At 36.0% G+C, this 21,686-nt stretch overlaps 1 protein-coding gene across 3 annotated transcripts in view; it reads left to right on the plus strand.

The window, feature by feature from the left end:
* Positions 1 to 21,686, plus strand: part of ARHGAP15 (Rho GTPase activating protein 15) — a 618,973-nt gene that overhangs the window by 75,097 nt on the left and 522,190 nt on the right. For 2 of the 3 annotated variants that reach the window (XM_082465102.1, XM_082465104.1), the window contains one exon: positions 8,869 to 8,937. The exons of the other annotated variant lie outside the window; for it this stretch is intronic. In XM_082465102.1, the coding sequence (XP_082321228.1) occupies positions 8,869 to 8,937 (69 nt within the window). The remainder of the gene's footprint in view (positions 1 to 8,868; positions 8,938 to 21,686) is intronic. 3 annotated transcript variants of the gene reach the window in all.

Below are 21,686 nucleotides of genomic sequence, written 5' to 3' on the forward strand. Positions count from 1 at the left end.
GTTTGGGGTCTATGAAAACCTCAAAGAATAACTGAAGAAAGGAAACTGGAAAGATACAATTATTAGACATTCACTAAAGATGCCAACAACATTCATATGCATGTTTTAAATATTTGACCAAAAGTCCATTAATTCTTGAAAGAACGTCATAGTTATTAAAAGCTTTGCCTCCCACAATGCTTTTAGAAGTGACCTTTCGACACAGGGAGAGCATTTTCAGTGAGTTACATGGTACATTTCCATCTTTGCACTAAGAAAAAATGATGTGCAAGGAAAGGTGTCAAAAGACTGTAGAAATCTGACTGTGGGTAAATGTCTTTGTCAAACTTTACATATCATAGATCAAACTTGATATATCGTGGATTACAGCTTTCCAAAGAAGAGAATTTCTTCTTTAGTGATTGAACATATACCTGAAAAAGTAAGAAGTAAATTTGATATTTCAACTTAAGCCCTTCTGGACAATGAAAGAGACTGAAATATGAGACTGAAAATAAAGCCTGTTTCTAATCTGTTGAGTATTTCCAGACTGTTAAACATCATGAAATTAGATATAGTTTGTTTCTGCCCAACATAGCTAAATGGCGATTTGACAATGATTTGTTTCATTTAGCTAAAAATAGGTAGACCATTTTAATAATTTAGACCCTCAATAACTGTTTATTTGTTTTCTATTTTCCTTTGTTTTGAGGTTTTGTGAGATAGTTTTCTTGGTATTGTTTTCTACTGCCTTGAATCTTTTTATTTAAAAAATAACATATGACTTGCCATTGTGGAGAAAATATCTGTTTGGCCCAAGTGTTCTAGATACCCATCTATATTTTCTTAATCTATCTAAACTCTTTCCTTTTGTTTACCAGGAAATATCTCTGTATGGAGAGTAAAAGAGATGAATAAGTTATTTTATCCGCTAATGGTAGTAACTTTAGCTCTGGCTCTAATGAATTATCTAATGTGTTAGATCTAATACCATTGGTAATATTATGAGTGAAATAAGATGTTTCTGTGTCTATTTGGCCTTTATTTTCTCATAGCAATTTGGAAATTCATGGCTAAATATATATGAACCTATAAAGAAAAAAAGTAAGCTAAAAATGAAGACAATACATAAATGCACTTTACATGAAGAAAATGTAAAAAATTGTATTACCCAGATATCTCTGTGTTTCTTGCTTCTGGTAGTTTTTATCTTACAAGCGCATTTGAAGGCTAAAATTGTGGAGCGTCCAAGTTCCATATGAATGATACCTCTCAGTCTGAGAAAATTCTTGGAGAGAAACATTCTATTGAAAGTATGCAAAAAAAAAAAAAAAGAGAAAACTAAAACAGTATTTAGCAATAAACAAGGAAGTGTGCGCTGTATATAGTTCATTTTTATTTAAACAGGAAAGTAAGAAGCAGTTTGATTTTCTTCTTGGAGGAACACACATGTTTGTGACTAAATAAAGGAGGGAAAATATAAAGGAGTTAGAATCATTCCAGCAAGCACTTACCTTTGGCTATCTGGGATAAGAATATGTGGTTGAAGCTGAATTTCACTCGACTAGACTTATCCCAGGATTGAAAGGCTGGTGAGAGCTTCAGGTGACCCAGATGCTGACTAAAGAATATTCAAGAAACTAAAAAAAAAAAAAAAAAAGCTGATAAACTTTAGTATACCCACCAAAAGGTTTCTGAATCTTTCCCTTTCATTTTCTGCAGGGGATAAAAGAGATGAGAGTGTCAGATTTCTGACTGACAATGTACAACCAAAAAAGGTTTATGGAAAAATTTTTTAAAAAAGACATTTGCTTATGCCCAATATGGTAATTGAATGATATTGTGGGCAGATGGAGGAAGAGAATACAAATGTTAAACAGTATACTGTGGTACATTAATAAGGAGTAAAACAAGATTTGGGTTTTCCATGGTTTGTGTCATTACCTCTCATTAGGACTATGAAGGATACATTTAGTTAGTGGTAGAGTAATTATGAGGCATGTGTAAATTTTATATGTGCCTACAAATATGTAAAGTTAGAATATTAAATGCATGATAAGGTAATGTCCTTATATGTTCTTAACTTCCTTTTTTTTTTCAAAATCAGTTACCTACCACATACACATGATTGAAAAAATAGAGCCATCACTTAGGTTGATGTTTATTATTTCTAAACAACTAAATTGTTGTGAGTTTAAGAAATACTGGCCACCTCTCCACATTCCAAAAAAAAAAATGCTTCACTAACTTTCCTTAATTTCTGATTGTAGTAGCTTTAAGAAAAAGAACTTGCAAAACACATGAAGATTTGAACATAAGACTTGGGATACACCAAAAGCAAACAAGCAAACAAACAAACAAAAACTCTTGAGAAACTGAAGATAAAAACTAAACTTAACCAAAAATTTATTTCTGTTTTTCATCCAAGTATCCAGGGAGGTTGCTAACGGGAGGTATGCCTCAGAAAATGTACATGTCTGTGAAAATGTTGGAACTAATGCTTTTATTCAAGTGATTTTATTTCAATTCTAAGCCACAAGATATAAACTTTCATCAAAAATGGTAATCTATTTAAAATCAGAGCTATGTGGAATGTTTCATGTTTATGTATAACTCTCATAGTAGATGCTCCTAAACAAGGAAAATAATATGCTCAAATTCTGTTATTTTTACAGTTTGTAATATATCAAGTACTAGACCCACCCATCAGTTTCATATTTTTTAAATAGTTAAAAGAAAAAAGGAATGGAAGAAAAAATGGAGACAGTTTGAAAAAGTGACTTTTAATTCCTTTTTTTGGAGGAAAAGGTATCTGAAAAACTTAATTTTGATGCTTATTCTAATAAGAACAAAAAGGAATTTAAAGGAAAATACGCATTACACATCTTGAATACTTCATTTTCCACTTTGCTTTGCACAATTAGAAAGCTAAAGTACCTGGGGAGGGCAGAGGAGTGGAAGCAGGGAGCATAGTGGGCAGTGATAAAGGAGAAAACTCATAGATTTGATCTAAAAAAGTTGCAGTGATATATAATATTAACCTAATTTTGAGTTCAAAAAAATCCAAGTCAAAAGATATTTGTATTTCTGTTTTTTTCAATGGTAGCTACAGATGATTTCTATTTACTGGAAAAATAAATCAATAGGAAGATGGCATCACTGAAAAAAAGATAAGGTCTGACATTTTTTTTTTTTTCTCCTCAAAGGAAGGGTTGCCATCAACTCATGTATTTATTATGAAAGCTCAGTTGCTTAAGATGCAGAATACTGTGAGAGAAAAAACAGTTTAAGACATAACCATGTCACCTCAAAAGAAACTGTTAAGTAGCATTCTTAATAAATAGGCTGGAGAAGTGTGGAATTGTTAAGGCCTCTTTCTGCTAAAATGCTGGAAGTAAATTGACAGGTAGCAATTCATAAAATTCTCAGATGGGAATTAAAAAATGATATTGAAACCAATATTTCATAATTTAAGAGTAAAAGAACTAGCAAAAAAAAATCAGGCTATAAACACTTAAATATGTGGTGGGTATACATACATGTTCACTTACGTTTAGAGGGAAGATCTGTATACTATTTCAGATTATTTGGAGACATAAAAAGAAATCAGACATACATAAAAATCATATTTTCAGGCTTCCTCAGAAGAAATACTTCTGTATTTCACAGAGAAAATAATGTATTAAAATTTTTATATCAAACTACTGCTAATATTTTGACTTCTATTTTAGGTTTTCAAATTCAATGATTAATTAACAGTTCCTGCAAAAGTGAAAAGGATCTAAGATTAAACAATGGAGCCCAACCTTGCCAGTATTCTGAAACTTATCCGGAAGCAATTTACAGAACAAGATGTAGGTTTTTTGATGTCAGGTACATTTAAAAGTTCTGATATCCAGAACTTCATCCAAAATGAAGGATTATCCAAAATGAAGTATGTGCTCTCTTTGCAATACTAGTATTAGAGATATTTTATAATGTCAACAAACAGTGTAACTAAACATGAAATGTTTACTGGCTAAAATGAATGGTTTATAAAAAATCTATGGAAAAGAATATAAAAAAGAATGTATATATATGTATACATATATATACATAAAAAACTGAATCACTTTGCTGTACAGCAGAAATAAATACAACATTGTAAATCAACTGCACTTCAAAAAAAAAAAAAACTGATGTCTTAAGTGGGACTGTTTCTCAAGAGAGTGTCCCATAAAAATTTGCAAAATTATCAGATACTGCTAATAAGCTATTGATAAATAATTACATAAACTGTAAGATTTTCTCTATTTATACTGTGGCTTAGGAGAATCCTTTTTTCCCTTCAAACTTAACCTCATGAGACTGTGATTGACCTCAGATTTTCTTTACAATTATTATTTCAATTAAGTATGTCACAGAAACACAGCTCTTTTGAAACATCCTAAGTTTTTCAGATATCCATGCAAGACAACTGAGCAGCTTTGGATCCAGAATTTCCTAAATGATAAGTCTCAGTCAGCATAATCTGATTTGGCATAACATATTTCTGTACCTAATGCTTAACTGAGAAAGACATTAAAGCAAAAGACAGGTGATGAAAGTTTTCTTTTCTTCCGTATCTTCATAACTTGATTGAACATGATAGATTAGCTAGCTTATTGATTTAGGAATGATCAGCAATATTACTTCCCCTAAAGGAATAGTAAGATGATTCATAACAGATTTGAAATCTGATTTCTAGCTTCCTGCATAAATGTGTACAAATTTGTAAGTTTGGCTCTCTTCAAATTTCTACCTTAGGAATATCCACTTATGCACACAGGGGATCTCTGCAGTTCCCCAAGAATTTAGTGACTGTCTTTATACATATACATTTATATTTCTGGAAAAACAATAAAGTGCAATAGCTGAGGGCTTAGATCCACGTTAAAACATCACCCATGCTTTCACTAGCTGTGGATTTTCAAAGTTACTTTAAAGGTATGTGTCTGTGTTTCTACCTTTATGAAATATATGTTATTGATCTCTTAATGTTTGGGTGATAATTAAATATTTCAGTACATGCAAAACACTTAGAACAGTGCCTGGCAACTAATAGGCACTCAGTAAATGTTAGCAGGCAGTATTATTGTTGTATCATTTCTCAAGTTGAATTCTTGTTTATACAATGGAACCAATGGTTTCCTTCAAGAGTGGTATGCGCTCAGTAACTGGTCATTTCTGATTCCATTTCTTCCCATTAAAATTTGTTTCCCAAACTTCAGTCATTCACTTATTGTGTTTGTGCTTTTTTTCCCCCACATTTCATATACTTAAATAACTTTATATTAATGGAAAATGTATTCATGTCACTAATAAATGGCTCTGATGTGATAAATTTTTCTACTAAACCTTAAGATTATGTAAATAATAATTAAAATTGAAACATTCATCAGCTAAAATAATCTCTTGTACCCCTGGCAGTATGTACACAACACATTTTGAATCATTGCCTTATAAGAAAGCTTTCTGTAGGTGACTAGAAGGGAATATTTAGAGGATTGTGGACCACTATGCCCATTAAAATCCAGTAGTGATAGGACAAAAGATGGCATGGACTTGGCCATAGAAGAAATGGTAAAACTGACACAAGTGAATGCCCAGGTGCCTATTCATTGGTATCGTGGAGACATTTACGTACTACTGCTTTCTCTAATATTTCAAGCTTGAGGTACTTTACATGCCAAAAGAATGACTTTTACGCCAAGACTATAATCCAGCAAGAAAATGGAACAAGAAAACTCCCTCTATCCCAGAATTCTCTGACCTTTGTAAGCTGAATATGACATGTATACTAAATTTTCACTGAAGATTATAAATCTTAGTATAATGAGTAATAGTTGAGAGTAGTAAATTCTAAATGCATAGCAATATAAAACAAATTCTAGTTCCTTAAGAGGCTTAAATACCAAATATATGTATATTCTCCCCCTGCTGAGAAGCTGAAATATCAATGAATAACAGGTATGAAGTTTTGGTTGCTAGGATTTCTCCCATTAACTATTATTCTGTTCACAGCTTTCTTATGCAAAAGACCTTTCATTTCAACGTTGATTGAGTGTCAACTATGGTTATCTTAATTATGGTAATGTTAACACCTATAAAATTCTCTAAAATACATGATGGCTCCACGAAATAGTTTATTTCTCGCTATATAGAAGTTCGAAGGAAATTTTCTACCTGAATTCTCTGTCCTCACTGCAACTTTTCTCTAAGTATAAAATTATTCCAAAATAAAAAGTTTACTAAATAAAACAAAGTGAGTTTTCCTGGCCTGTGCTTGGCTTTTCTTGACATGGTGATTCAGGGCCCCCAACTTGCATCTTTGTCCTCCCATAAGGCCTCGGTTAATGTTTACTCCCAGCCAGTATACTAGGAAAGAGAACATTGCGGGGGGAGCACTCACTGGTTAATAGCCTTGGAGGGGGAGTGGTTCTCATTGTTTCTGCTCATTTGCCTTTGGTCTGAAATAGGCACGTGGCCACTCTTAACTGTAAGGCAGGCTGAGAAGTGCAGTCTGGAGATGTGCCCAGGAAAGAGAGCACAGAATTCGGTGAGTGACCACCAGGCTCTTCCTTCCTCCCATATATCAATTTGCACCTGTCTTCCAACACTTAGAAATACACCCATACACCTCCTCAAAGGAGACAACCAAAAGTCCTATCCAGTTACTGCCTCAAGCTCCAGTTCCAGAATCTCTGGTGATAAGTAGCTTTCTCCATCAGGCCCCAATTTTCTCCAGGGTGTTAAGAATTTAGAACTTGAAAAATAAGCTCTCTGTCCTGCTTTCCCCATCATATCCAATAGACAATGGTGGAGCAAGAACTTGATACCTGGAAATAAACAAACAAACAAACAAACAAAAATCCTCTCATTTGTAAAGGAAAGAATGGTAAATGACCAACAGTCTCTGGACCAAAGTGATGATTGTAATCCTGCTGGGCAGGTCCTGTGAGACCCTGTCCTGGCAGTAGAGACAGTTTCTGGCTCTTCATTCTGGGAGAATTTCCCATATCCATTGTTCTCCCGGGTTTCTGGCTCTGCTTTCTGGAGTCTCTTCCTTCCCCATTATCCTTCTTGGGCCACATCTGAAGTGGGCATTGAAGAGAATGGCTTCCTTGAAGGTTGTACTGCCTTCATAATTCAGTTTTTGTGGAGCAAATATGGGATTCAGGGATTGAATAGAATCACAGGGTTTTTAGGCCAGGTTTTTGGTGTCTTTGGGAATACAGTTCCCTCAAAATCTTAGTAGACATTGATCTAATCCCCTCAGTCTTTTGCATGTGCTGGTAAGCAGAGTCAAAGACATCCAAAGTTCTTTTCTAGACATGGTACTTGAGCCTGCTTTATTTAAAGATTCCTCGCACTCACGTCTTTCTCTCTCTTTGTCTCTCTCGGTCTCTGCCTCTGTCTCTTCCTTTTTCTTCCTACTGCTTTGTCCCAACCCTTTCCACTCTCTCCTTCATTCAAAGTACTGGAAAATTCCTGTTTAGTGAAATAGTGCTCTTAATGAGAGCTTCTACTTAAATTTTCAAGATAATGATTTTTAATTATAAATTCCTCCTTTTTTTTTTAAATTATAGAATCTGTCTATGACGCTTCTTCAGGAGAAAGAACAATAAGGCATTTAAAACAAATTTGTTCCAAAAGCACTTATTGTGTGATTATTATATATTTATATATATCTGGATAATAGTAGAAGACAGGGAAATTAATAGCACATTAACTCCGAAAAAGCTGAGTTCCTAACATAGCATAAACACAAAGTGTTTCAATATTAAATATTTTGTTCCAGTTATTACTACAGCATTGCAGATCACACTGAAACATAGAGGTGTAAAACAATGATTTTTTTTATGCTTATGGAATCTGGTCAAAAATTCAGATAAGGCACAACAGGAACGCCTTATTTCTCCTACAGTGTTTGAGGTCTCTGCTGGGAAGACTTGAAAGCTGGGGGTGGTTCAATGGCTGGAAGAAGGAATCATCAGGATATCTTTATACTCACGTGATTGGTGGTTGATACTGGCTGTCTGCTGGAACCTCAGCTACTCTGTCATCTAGAAAACTTACGAGGTCTCTCCCTGTGGTCTCTCTGTATGGGATGATTTGGTAACTTTTTTTTTTTTTTTTTACAATCCATAGCAAATTTATTACTCAATAGCCAGTGCCACATCATAGCATCACCCAGAGCCTTCACCTTTCCTCCCCACCTGTCCCCAAGGGTACACCCGAAATGGAAAAAACAAAAGTAAACTCAGATCTCTGCTTTTCCTCTGGAAAAAGGGATCTGGCCCCGGAAGCCCCTTTCCATAGGTCTCAGCAGGCAAGGGAGCGGACACCTCCTGTGCCCAGAGAGCAGGGCTCCAGGCTCCAACAACAGAGAGAACATGCAGGCAGGAGCAGAGAGAGCCCTGTGTCTGTGGAAGAAAATGAGCTGGGAGTATTCCAAGAGAGCAAGGGGGTAGTGCGTGATATTTTTATGCTCTAATATTTGGAGTATCCATATAGTATTACTTCTGCCATATGTTTTGGTTAAAGCAGGTATAAAGGTCTGCCCAAGTTTGAAATGAAAGAACATAGACCCCACCATTTGATAGGAGGGGTGTCAAGGTCACACAGTAAGAAGACCACATGCAATATGAGATATTGTTGCAGCCAGCCATCTTTGAGTACACATCTTACTCAAATTAATGTCCAAAACATTTACTTCCCATTTAAATCTACTTTATTCACCTTTTTGAATGAATCTGAATATGGTTATTTTCATGTGCACTTTTATTAAATTACACTCTTTTAAATCATTTAAAGTTTTTTTTTAAAAGAAAAATAATATAATAGTATCAAATGTCACTATTTTTTCAGGTATCCCGGCACAGAAGGAATCATTCACAGCATGTCTTGAAAGATGTCATTCCTCCACTGGAACAATTGGTAAGTGATTATTTCACTTCAATACTGTATTATTTATCTACTGCTACAAAATAAATTACCTCAGAACTCAGCAACTTGGAACAGCACATATTATTCTCTCATGTTTCTGTGGGTAGGGAATCTGGGCATAACCTAGCAGGGTCCTGTGGCTCAGAGCCTTCCAAAAGTTTGCACTCAAGGTTTAAGCCAAAATTGGGGTCACATCTGAAGGCTTGACTGGGGAAAGATCTGTTTTCAAGCCCAGGTACATGGTTGCTGGCAGGATTTAGTTCCTTCAGGGCTTTTGGCCAGAGGCTGCTCTTACTTCCTTGCCACTTGGGCTTTTCCAGCGTGGTGGCTTGCTCCTTCAATGCATGCAAACTGAGAAGACGAGAGTCTGGCTTATTCTGCTCCAGCCAAAATGACCTCCTTACTTTTTCCAAAGGGCCGTTTCTCCTCTTCTTTCCTCTGCCTGATACAAAATAGTTCATTTGACGCCCAGAAATTTTTAGGGCTCATTTGTTCCTTTTCTTTGCATCTCTGTTCAAATATCACCTTTTAAGATAGCTCTTCTCTAGTGTCCCCTAAACACAAATGAACAAATTTAAAAACCCACCATTTCTGTCCACACTTCTTTTCTCTTACCCTAATTTAATTTTCTCCATAGAACTTGCCACCATGTGATATACTCTGCAGTTTCTTTTTATTTGTTTGTCATCTCCTTAGAAAGTTCTGTGAGAGCAGGGTTATTGTCTCTTATGTTTATAACTATTCCCATGATTATAACAATTGCTAGAACATAGTAAAATCTCAGTAAATGTGTGTTAAATGAGTGCACAGATGAAATAGTTAATGACATTGTTTTAAATTTCCAAGCTCATAGTACACAGATCTATACTTATGTACTTTCTCTTCATTATCTCATCATATATCTTGAAGTGCTACTTAGTCATTTGTTCTTAGCGCATCTTGGTGTCATCCTTGAAATGAAATATCCCAAGTTGAACACACCATCACCATCTTCCCAAATTTATTCCTATTTCCATTGACCCCCATCTCTATTTTTTTAATAGCTGTTAAAAACAAAAAACAAAAAAAGTTAGCTCTTTTTAATAGAGAAGACTTTTTTAAAAATTTTATTTATTTATTTAAATTTTCATTTTATATTGGAGTATAGTTGATTAACAATGTTGTGTTAGTTTCAGGTGTACAGCAAAGTGATTCAATTATACATATACATGTATCTATTCTTTTTCAAATTATTTTCCCATTTAGGTTATTACAGAATACTGAGCAGAGTTCCCTGTGCTATACAGTAGGTCCTTGTTGGTTATCTATTTTAAATATAGTAGTGTGTACATGTCAGTCCCAAACTCCCAATCTATCCCATTTCTATTAGTAGCAAACGTTTATCTAGGCTGAGAACACATTTTCTTTGGATCCTTTATTTTCTCTATGACCCTTCACATGTCAACATTTTCTGAGGTGGTTTCTTTACAGTGGATGTGGTGGCCTCATTTTTTTCTCCCTGTGTACAGGCACACCCTTTCTGAGGCCTTCAAATGCTTCTGGTCTCACCCCACTGTATCCCACCATGCCTCTCCCACTGATCCTGTGCTACTGTACAACCTTCCACACCAACCTTCTTTAAACAGTACCTTCATTATTTCATTCTCCTTGTCAGAACTTTCAACAGCTTCCTATATTCTACAACATCAAGTCTATAGACTTCTCTCACTGCTCTGATTTACCTTATTTATTATCTACTGCCAAATACACAACCTCAAGCCAGCAATAGTAACATGATTAAGACATGGTTCTCACCCTGAAGGAGTTTGGATTTTCTGTAACAATTATAGTTCCTTCATCTCAGCACTCTTTTGTGTTGTTCTCTCTTATTTCATGGGTAATAGACTTGTACCATGGCTAGACTATAAATGCTTTGAAGTTAGGGGTCATGACTTGTATTTTCTTTATTATATCATACTTCCCCTTACATTGCTTCTGGGACTAGGGTTTGTTCAGAAAAGACATGTTTGTCAATTGATTTAATGATAAGATATTAAAGATTTATTAAAACAATATTGTTGATTTTGGAGATTAATAAATATATGACTGCTATTCATAGTGAAAGACATTTTAAAATTTAATTAGATATAACAATATCTTGTTTTCAAAATTAATCACTTAGGTTTCAACTTAGAGACCATTTTCCCTGGAAAGTATTTCTTTGCTTCCTCAACTTTGAATCAGGTAGCCCTTCTTTATTCTACCTTCCTATAGCAGCTTGGCCTTGCCTCTGTCTCTAAATTGCCTCTATCTCTAATCACACTAAAATTGCCTGTTTCCTTTTACATGTCTCTTACTGCACTATAAGGTATTTGAGGGGAGAGCTATGCTTCACTTACTGTTTTATTATTAAAACTTCATAGAAGGCCTGGCATAGTACAGCTGTACAGTGAATAGAAAGTAATTGTGTTTCTTTTCTATAAATTTGCCTTACAGAACATATAAAGTACATATAAAGTGCTCTATTTTAAATATAGCACGTGCAAATGTTTCTCTGAAGTGTTTGATGAAACATGGCAAAAGTTAGACTGAAAATGAAGCTATATGAGCGTGTGTGTACGTAATATAAATATATATGCAATTATATATAATTTTACATGTACAAATATATGTGGATTGTATTTGAAAAATGCCTTAAAGTGTCTCAAAATTTTTACATGAAATATATATTAATAATGAATTTTAAAAATTAAAATTATGGTCCTTACTTAAATTTAATCAATAACTAATGGTATATTTGTGCTATGCCTATACATCAAGCATAGGCTAATATTTAAAAAATTAGAATATTCAGAAATAGTTTTGTCAATTTAACTTCCTACCTTTAAGGTTATTTGTTGGTTTGCTGGCCTATAATTATGTTTTGACTCTGTAGCCTCAATTCTCAATAAATGAAACTCATTTTAAATATCTCAAATTATGGATGGTTTAACTAAAAGAAGATATATCTATGTGCTCAATACTCTATTCTAGGTCAGATAACCTTGTAAAAGTGACATTGGGAAGTACTGCTGATAGAAGGAAAAAAAAACAGTAATTTGTTGACCTCTTCAGTTTGCAGTCTCTCTAAATCTCTTTCTCTGCATCCCTCTCTCTCTGTTACTCTCTCTGTCTACACAAGCACACACACTCTCTCTCTCTCTGTCTCTGTCTCTAAACTCTACTGGAACTACCAACCAATTTACTTCCTATTCCTGAGTTGGGTTTCCCTGGACCCTCTCTTTGAGTACTTGTTTATCTTGCTCTGTCTTGTGAACAGAGGTTATGTTCAACTTTTATTCATCAATCTCTACTTGAATTAAATTGCTTATTTGATGTTACTTTAAAGACAGAAATGATTATCTTTCCCCCACAAGTCTTACTTATGAATTACTTCATTATGGTAGACAATGCCAAAATAACCACCAATTCCCTCAAACAACAAATTCTGATTAATTTTTTTAAAAATTTCATTTACTTATTAATTTATTTTTGGCTGCGTTGGGTCTTCATTGCTGCCTGCAGGCTTTCACTGGTTGCAGCAAGCGGGGGCTACTCTTCGTTGCAGTGCACAGGCTTCTCATTGCGGTGGCTTCTCTTGTTGCAGAGCACGGGCTCTAGGAGCACGGGCTTCACTAGTTGTGGCACGCAGGCTCAGTAGTAGTGGCCCCCGGGCTTAGTTGCTCCACGGCATGTGGGATCTTCCTGGACCAGGGCTCGAACCCGTGTTCCCTGCATTGGCAGGCGGATTCTTAGCCACTGTGCCACCAGGAAGTCCCTCTGATTAATTTTTAATTATCCGTTACTGTTTACATCAAGACTTGAATTATTTTCCAGAACCTATAAAGCTATCTTTATATTTGACTAATATAACTGTATAATTATTTTTAACCTAGATTCACATATTTTTTCCACAAATCTGACATGTTCCTTCATCTCTACATCTCTTTTTCTTTCCCTCATGCCTGCCTCGGTGTTGTTTCTGGAATCATCCATAGGTTCTTGCAGTAGTTTCCCTTGCCAGTACCTACCAGGATCAACTACCATACATAAAATGATATACACCAAAACACTTTAGAAAATAGTAAAATCCTTTAAGTTGATGTTATTACTCATTATTTTTACTATATGGATCTTTAAGCTTATTTATATCCCACATTTTCTGCTATAAATCCCATTTCCTTTATCTCCTATATTTAGAACTTCCTTGAACAGTATCCAGCAATCATGGGAGGCTTTGGCTTTAAGCACAACTGGCAAAAGTATCCTATTCGATGCACTCCCTTTGGAGAAAAGTAATTCACTTTATGACAGCGGAGTCTGCCATGGTGGATGCTCCCATAGATGCTGTCACCCTTTGGTAACCATGCTTTACCTCTCAACTTCCCCTTTAATAAAGTAGGTTGTGATCAACATGGTTAAACAGAAACATAATGCATTTCTTTTGAATACTGACAAAAATATATTCCTATTTGGAGTCTGAAATCTTAGGGCAGAAACTACCCAGTTCACTGACACCTGAAGTCATTTATGCCACTTGGTGTGCAAATCCATATGCTATCAATGCATGAGACTATATTATTTTCTGAGAAGCCGTGTTGTTGCTTAACCAGTTCTGTAATGCGGCAAAGATTTTAAACATGAAATGTCAAATATACTAATATGTGTTTGTTTCGTGATCTTGTGTATTTCATATTATAACTCTTCATGAGACCTAATTATTTTCCGGGCATTTTCCCTTTTCCCCCTAAAGAAATGTTCAAGAAAAATAATCCTGTTTATAGCATGTTAAATCTTTATCATCTTTATGTTTATCAAAAGAGTTTAAGACATGTCTACGGATAACCCTGCAGGAGTCAAAAGCCTGTGGCAGGTTTTAGAGAATCATCTGCTACCTCCTGAGCTAGAAGGATTTGGAGGCCAGAGCTCAGGAAGTTGCCATGGCTTGGGGACAAAGCAGGCTTTTGCAGATAAACCTTAAGTCACAGATTCTACCTTTTGGAGCCAGATATCATTTTGTGGATTAATTAATACTTGTGAGGGCTTTAAGGATGAAAGACATTGTGAGCATACAGTGTTTTCTTATTTTAACACAAAGGACAGCCCCTTTGGGGGAATAGTTCTATTGATCAGGCTGTGCTTTCCTCAAATTGCAAAAAATTTTCAAAATCTCTTCAGTCTTTCAAAATTCTACTTTGTCAAGATAAAATTAGGTTTTCTGAAAAAAACTTCCTCCCAGATCTTCAAGCTGGCAGTATGTTAATAATGTTATATAATTTAATAACAGTAATACACACCGTCTCCAAGTTTTCATTGCTTTATGTACCCTTCCTTTACTCAAACAGCAGGAGTGTGTTTTTTATTTTTTAAAAAAATTTTATTGGAGTATAGTTTTTACAGTGTTTTGTAGGAGTGTGTTAATTCCAATGTTTGTTGAGGCCATCCCTGTGCTGGGCACCGGGCTGGGTTTAGGGTATGCAATGATATGCTAAATAGTCATGTCCTTTTTTGGAGGGACTGTCAGTCTAGGGGTGAAGAAAAGTATTAAACGAGTAAAGAAAGGCATAATTCTCTGCATGCAAATTGCACAACATGCTATGACAGCAGACAAACAAGTTTCTATGAAAGAGGGAGAGCCCACCTTGGATTAAGTAGTCATAAAAGCACTCTTTGAAAGGGCCGTTTAAATTGAGATTTGTAGGGTGACTAGAGTTTGTCAAGCAAATTACTGGAAGAATGATGCAAACTGAAGGAACATCAGGTGCAAAGGTCTGGAAGTCAGAACAAAGTGGGTACATTGGGAAAACTGCAAGAATGCCACACTGGCTAGAACAGGGAAATAAGTCTGGAAGTGTGGGCAGAGTGAGGCAGTGCTCAGATGTTGATGGGCCTTGAGGTGATGGTAAGGAGTTCAGAAGCCATTAAAACACAGAAGCAGGTTACCATGACTTCTCCCATCCAGGCCTACATTTGAAATTCATTTAACTGTAGAGTAGAGAAGAAGAACAAACACACACAACAACAAAAAAGGTTGTTAACATTGAGCAATCCTTTCTTCCCTACTGCCTTGACCAAAATTAGGTTATAACAAAACAATTGAATTAGGCTAATAAATTGCCCAGGCAGTAACCAGGAAGGCCATTCTCACTGAATTCCAATGACGGGCAAGGAAAGAACAACATATTTAAATCAAGGAAACAAAGAAATAGAAGTCAGGGAAGAAGAGAGAAATAAAGGAGGAGAAAGGAGATGTGACACACAGGAAAAGCCTCCAGAAGACTGAAATTCTTAAGACAAAAAGAGGTTCCCTCATCAGCCTGTTTCCCAATTAGAACCTGGATATTTTGGTGGTGACCAAATGAAACACACTGGTTACAAGATGAAAGGCTCAGGAAAAGGCTATGGGGGTTCTTAAACATCAAAATGTAGCTTATTCAAGATGATATTTTGATGAGTTAAGGGTAAATAAATCAGAGACATGTGGGTAAAATTTCTCTTGAAATACACAGGGGTTTAAAATGATGGGGAAATTCACTTGGCAAAACATTATATGTACTTTGCCAAACCCAACATTTGAAAAACAGTTTAAGACATTCAGCAGAACCCCAAAGCACAACATATTCTCTTATCCTGAGAGTAAGAGAGGGAGAATACCCGTGAAAGCATTGTGCAACATACACACTGCAGGGTATAAATAATTTACAATGAGCAAACCATGCCTAACTTTGAGACCTGAAGTCAAGACCAGCTTCTCCAGAACTTCTTTGAGAATGCTTTATTACTCCTTTACAGGCATCACTCATGTATGACACAGCATCGTTTTTCTTTGCCTTTCTTCTATTCTCCTTTTCGTGTAATTATTGTATCCAACTTGAGAATTTTGTTTTACCACTTTTTTAAAGTCTGCACACAGTAAATTATGTATCTACATTAGGCAGAAATATTATATTTCACCTCTCTAAATGCATCATAGTTCATTCTCCAGCTATATGTAAGATAGTCCTAAAATTAAGCATTTACATTTTTTATGTACTTAGTACTTTATATGGTGTACAGATAAGCTGCATTTTGAAGGTGATTTTTTTTCCTTGTTTTTGTTTCTGTTCTACTGCAAGTCCACACACATGGTCAGCAGATCTGATATAGCAAGAAAGCTAGAGCCAGTACAGAAATAATTGGAAACTGAGAAGAAAAATGTAAGCAATGAGTCCCAAAGAGGGAAGTGGGGCAAGAGAAGGAAAGCCAATGGAGTTATGTAGGATGACTAAGTTCTAGAGATCAACTATACAGCATGGTGATTATATTGGTTAATAAGACTGTTGTACACTGGAAATTTGCTACAAGAGTAGACCTCACATGCTTTCACCACAAAAAAAGACTTAAATTTTGGGGCTTCCCAGGTGGCACAGTGGTTAAGAATCTGCCTGCCAATGCAGGGGACACGGGTTTGAGCCCTGGTCCGGGAAGGTCCCACATGCCGTGGAGCAACTAAGCCCGTGCACCACAACTGCTGAGCCTGTGCTCTAGAGCCCGCGAGCCACAACTATTGAGCCCGAGTACCACAACTACTGAAGCCCGTGCCTAGAGCCCATGCTACACAACAGGAGAGGCCACCACACTGAGAAGCCCGCGCACCACAGCAAAGAGTAGCCCCAGCTCGGCGCAACTAGAGAAAGCCTGCATGCAGCAATGAAGACCCAATGCAGCCAAAAATAAATAAATTTATTAAATAAATAAAAAGGTAACTATATGAGGAAATGTATATATTAAGTAGCTTGACTATAGGAATCATTTCACTATGTATATGTAGGTCAAAACATCATATTGTACACCTTAAATATATATAATTTTTATTTTAAAAATAGAAACTTAAAAAATAATTTTTAAGAAGCCAATGGAAAGAAGACACAGAAATTTCTATTTCTGTGGGTGGTGGAAAAGTTAAGAAGAGATTTAAGAAGGAAGAGAAGCCTCATTTGGGGGTAAAATGATATAACCAGATATGTCCTCCTTCTGTGCTTTATAATAGAAATTATCTAAACAAACAGATAATCAGCAAAGTACTGCGATCTATTAAAAGTTCAGAAAAAAATATAGCAAGTGCCTAATTATTAAATAGGAAAATAATTAAATGCAAAATAATATTAGTGCATGTTTGTAGTTATACAGAATTGATACAAAATTCTCCTAGGAGGCCAGTCAGTCATACAGAAACTTTCACAGGGTGGTGCTATCTACTTCGGAGGGCTCTCTCCAGTTCAGGTCTGGGGCCTGTCTCAGTTTTGTGGATCTTGAAAAATTATATGTATCAGTGTTATCAGTGTTTACAGAGATGATGATCCCTAGGATTACCTCACAGTAACCAAATTTGTAAGAGTCAGCTGTATAAATTATAATTCTGATTTGTTAATTTATAATGGCAAATATACTGATGCTGTTTGTCACCCACATTCTGACTATTTGTGAGAGGACCGAGGAAGCTAAATTAGGAGTCAGAGGATTGCCAGTGAACACAGGAATCAGAACAAAGGAGAAAAGAGCAACCACTTAACATACATCAGCAGCCCAAAGGGTGTGTCGTTCTGGTATTAATCTAAGGAAAAAAAAAAAAAAAAGGTCATGAAGAACCTAGTGGCAAGATGGGAATAAAGACACAGACCTACTAGAGAATGGACTTGAGGATATGGGGAGGGGGAGGGGTAAGATGTGACAGGGTGAGAGAGTGGCATGGACATATATACAACTACCAAATGTAAAATAGATAGCTAGTGGGAAGCAGCCGAATAGCACAGGGAGATCAGCTTGGTGCTTTGTGACCACCTAGAGGGGTGGGATAGGGAGGGTGGGAGGGAGGGAGACGTAAGAGGGAAGAGATATGGGAACATATGTATATGTATAACTGATTCACTTTGTTATAAAGCAGAAACTTAACACACCATTGTAAAGCAATTATACTCCAATAAAGATGTTAAAAAAAAAAAAAAAGAGCCAATACCCTCTCATGAAAATCTGGTGAAAGTTTTAGATTCAGTTTATTTCCATTTATAAACATGTATTTTGACAGAATTCTTTTGGTGGACTGGTGTAGATGAAAACCTATTGTTTTCAATTCAGTTCTTTTATCTGAGAACTACGTGAAGCCTTCATATAAAAAAAAAATTGCAGTGTCTGTACTTAACGGTTACAGGCCGGTCTTTCTGCCATGATTGTTAGCATTAATCAAAGGTTGTCATCTGCTCTCTTGCCTTGCCTCTCGCTTCCAACTTAGGTTGATAAACAGGTGCTATCTGGATATCCCACTGCCATTCATTCTTTTCATCTGTATCTCAGCACAGTTGTGTCTGCCGAGTGCTTCCTCAATGCTAGCAGACTGGCTGGCATCCAATCTGGACGAATTGCTGATCTTTCCTGCCACTTAACATTAAATAGGGCTTCTAAGGAATATTGGACAAATAGCTCAAGAAGCCAGATTCAGCATCTAAAGATTGGTTGACAGTTCTTAAGTATACTTTGTTTAGGGAGTGCTACTACTTTAAAGAACTTCAAGTTGGCCTGGAACTTGGTATATAGTATCCTAAACGTAGGCCTAAAGCTATACACAGTTTTGTAAATTACTAGAGGCAAGACCATCTAGGTCCTAGATGACCAGTATACTCAACTGTAATTTATAGATTACTGTCCCTTCAAACCATGTGATTAACATAAAAGAGGAATAAGTAATTAGAATAATTACTATGGTACCATATATAAACCCACATACAAAATACATAGCAATCTTCTGCTTGCCCTAATACTTCTTTCTGCTCCTATGAGCCTCCTGGAATGACTGATTCCTAGTGCCTGGAACATGGTGAGGTATTTCAAAGTATGATGACAAGGAATAATAAAGTAATTAAATGTACCTCATGGAAACTTTGCTTCCCAGCATGGGACTTAAAATAATGCAGTGCTTTCAGTGTAGGAAGCCTGATTGGAGTTTTCTATTTCAGGGCAAAAGTTGGCCTTAGTCTCTGAGATAACTGGAGGGGAGTATGGTATCCAGTCCCCCAGAAAGAGAAACAGGAGTATCTTGAAATGTGAGCTCACGAGGATATAAGCCTCAGTAAGATTAAGGTTGTCCTATTAGTCTTTGCAGCCCCATTGTGAGCAGAGCAGCTTGAATTTAGGGGAAGAGGATGTTACTATTTAAAAATGTGTTGGAAGAATGAATGGTTGTACAGCAAGTATGAAAGAAACAATGGAAAGCAATTAACACCTGATCACAGAAGTGGGAATAGTGCATGATGGTTGCACATGTATATAATTACATGTAGAAATGTGTATGCCAATACATAGATAAATAAAAATATGCACTGTAGAAATAAATATAATAGGTAAAAGTACACAGTAGAAGGATTATTAGCTTCTTCAAATGACCAGGAAGGCAACTTGGACTTTGAAAGATAATATAAAAGAAGATACCTAACCTGCTATTTACCTCTTCCTCTTTCCTTTTTCTGGACCTCTGTATGGACATGCCTGGAAACTCTGTTGCATTGACCAAAGGCCGTGAAAATTGGTTCAGCCTGTTTGATGGCAATGATGTCCATTTATAGAATCCTAACATGAGAAATCCAGCCCCTGGCCTCAATCTCAGGTATCCTGAAAAGGCCCAGCATATAGAGAAACTTTACTTATATATTCAAGGAGAGAGAATTTTAAGGTATATAATTCAAGCTAGCTTATGTTGATTTCCCCTGCAAGAGTGTTAGGTTTCTACTTTCACATTTCCCTTCTCTTTTTAAAGAAATAGTCATCAATAATACATCTCTGGGTACTAAATATCCACCTAGTGGTCTTTCAGTGAATATTTTTATGGGGAAAAAGGCAATATTCTTAGCTGAGAATGTATGCATCAGTTTTTATCATGGGTTGAGAGATTTTGTAGCTTTTTGGTAGATAGATTCAGGCTTTTGGTAACTTATTTTCATCATAAGAAAGCTTAAATAAAACGGTAAATTTTATCTATGGTTACACAACAAAATTTCTCAATATACATTCCTAAAGAAAGGGACCTCCTCTGTGATGCTAATTGCTCTTAACAACATTTTTCTTCCAAACATTTGTAGAAACTAGTGATGCCCAGATTTAAATACTAAATGTATTATACGGATTTTAGGGGGTAGACAAATAAGATTTCCTGGAACTAAGAAGAAGAGACAGTACACATTAGGACAAAAGGTGGGAAAAGCAAATGAATAGACATATCTAAGTACAGAAGAGGCACCACTGAACATCATGATTCTAAAAGTTATCTAAGAGAGCTTCCTCAGATTCTTCTAGGCTTGTGGAGAACATGCTGAAAGAAAAGAAATTCTCTGGAAATGTAGCTATGTGAAAAATACTGTGCTGTGATTATCATAAATCATCATTATCTTCATCATTATTTATTAAGAGATGTCTTCATCCAATGTATTTTGAAAGCTAAGTATTGTGCTGTGTATTAGGAATATAATAAACAAGTCAGAAAAGATCTCACCTATATCAGAGTGAGTCTTGTAAATAGCCAGTTCTTTAACTGATGAAATTTAGTGGTTTGGAACAACTCACACCCAAATATCTCTTCCTTTAACCTGTCATAATGCAGACAGGTTATTTTTGCTTGTCCAGTTTCCTATAAAAATTTAAATAAACATTTAAATAGCCATTCATTCATCCACTCATTTGTTCAAACAATATTTATTATTGTGATCATTGGTGCCAGCAAGTACTCTCTGTGCTGGGAACACAGGTGTGAAAGGAAGAGTCACAGCACAGGTGCAGGTACAACCAAATAAGCCCTGTGATAGTGGTAATGGCAGAATGAAAATGAAGATTCAGGACAGGGCATCTAAAAAGAGATTGCAGAGGAAACATGGAAGAACTCTCTAACAATAGAGAGAAATATTACATTTTAAAGTAGATTTAATATATCTGGGAATTGATGAGATGAAGATATGGTGGAAGTGAAGTATTACAGTCAGGAGGAAAGCATGTAGGGTGGCACTAAGGGAGTGTGGTCCTTTGATATTAGGTAGGTGACTCCTTAAAGCTTTCAGCATATAGCATGGGGGTGTGGGTGAAGGTTGTTGGCAATTTACCAAGATCGAAAAGATGGAACACAGGTAAGATTTAGGGATGGGAGGGGTGCAGGACTGACAGGGGAAGGTAGAAATAGGGCACTAAGAAATTAAAACATCTATTATAGACTTTGCTGGGAGTCACCACATCACAATTTGCATTGTGTATTTATTTACCCTAGAACTCCACAAAAACCTCTGTGGAATGATAAGGAATGGTTGAATCTCCTTTAAGGAATGTGCAGCTGTATTAGCAGTGAAAGCCAATAAATACAAATAGGAAAGGAAGCAAACCCACATCATGGAGGAAGATAATGAGATAATGCTGCTACAGCATCTCTAACTGAACAAAATGCATGGAATGTCAGTGTTTTAAATGCCCTTCCAGTTTAACCGGCCCAGTTACCTGGTTCTGTTGAATTTTTCTCACTCACTGGCATCAGCAGGTACATGAGGAAGTGGAAATGAGGAGTGAAAAGGTAGAACTTTTCCAAGGATGATTGGTAAAATTAAGGAAGGCATTAAATTTGTTTTTGTTTTACCATTTTTAATCAATTTTGTAAGCAAGTGACTTCAATTCCCAGAAGGAAAAGTAAGTAAAGGTGTATCACTAACAAATCATTC

Source organism: Balaenoptera physalus, assembly GCF_965194825.1.
Source record: "Balaenoptera physalus genome assembly, chromosome: 6".
NCBI classification, from domain to species: Eukaryota; Metazoa; Chordata; class Mammalia; order Artiodactyla; family Balaenopteridae; genus Balaenoptera; species Balaenoptera physalus.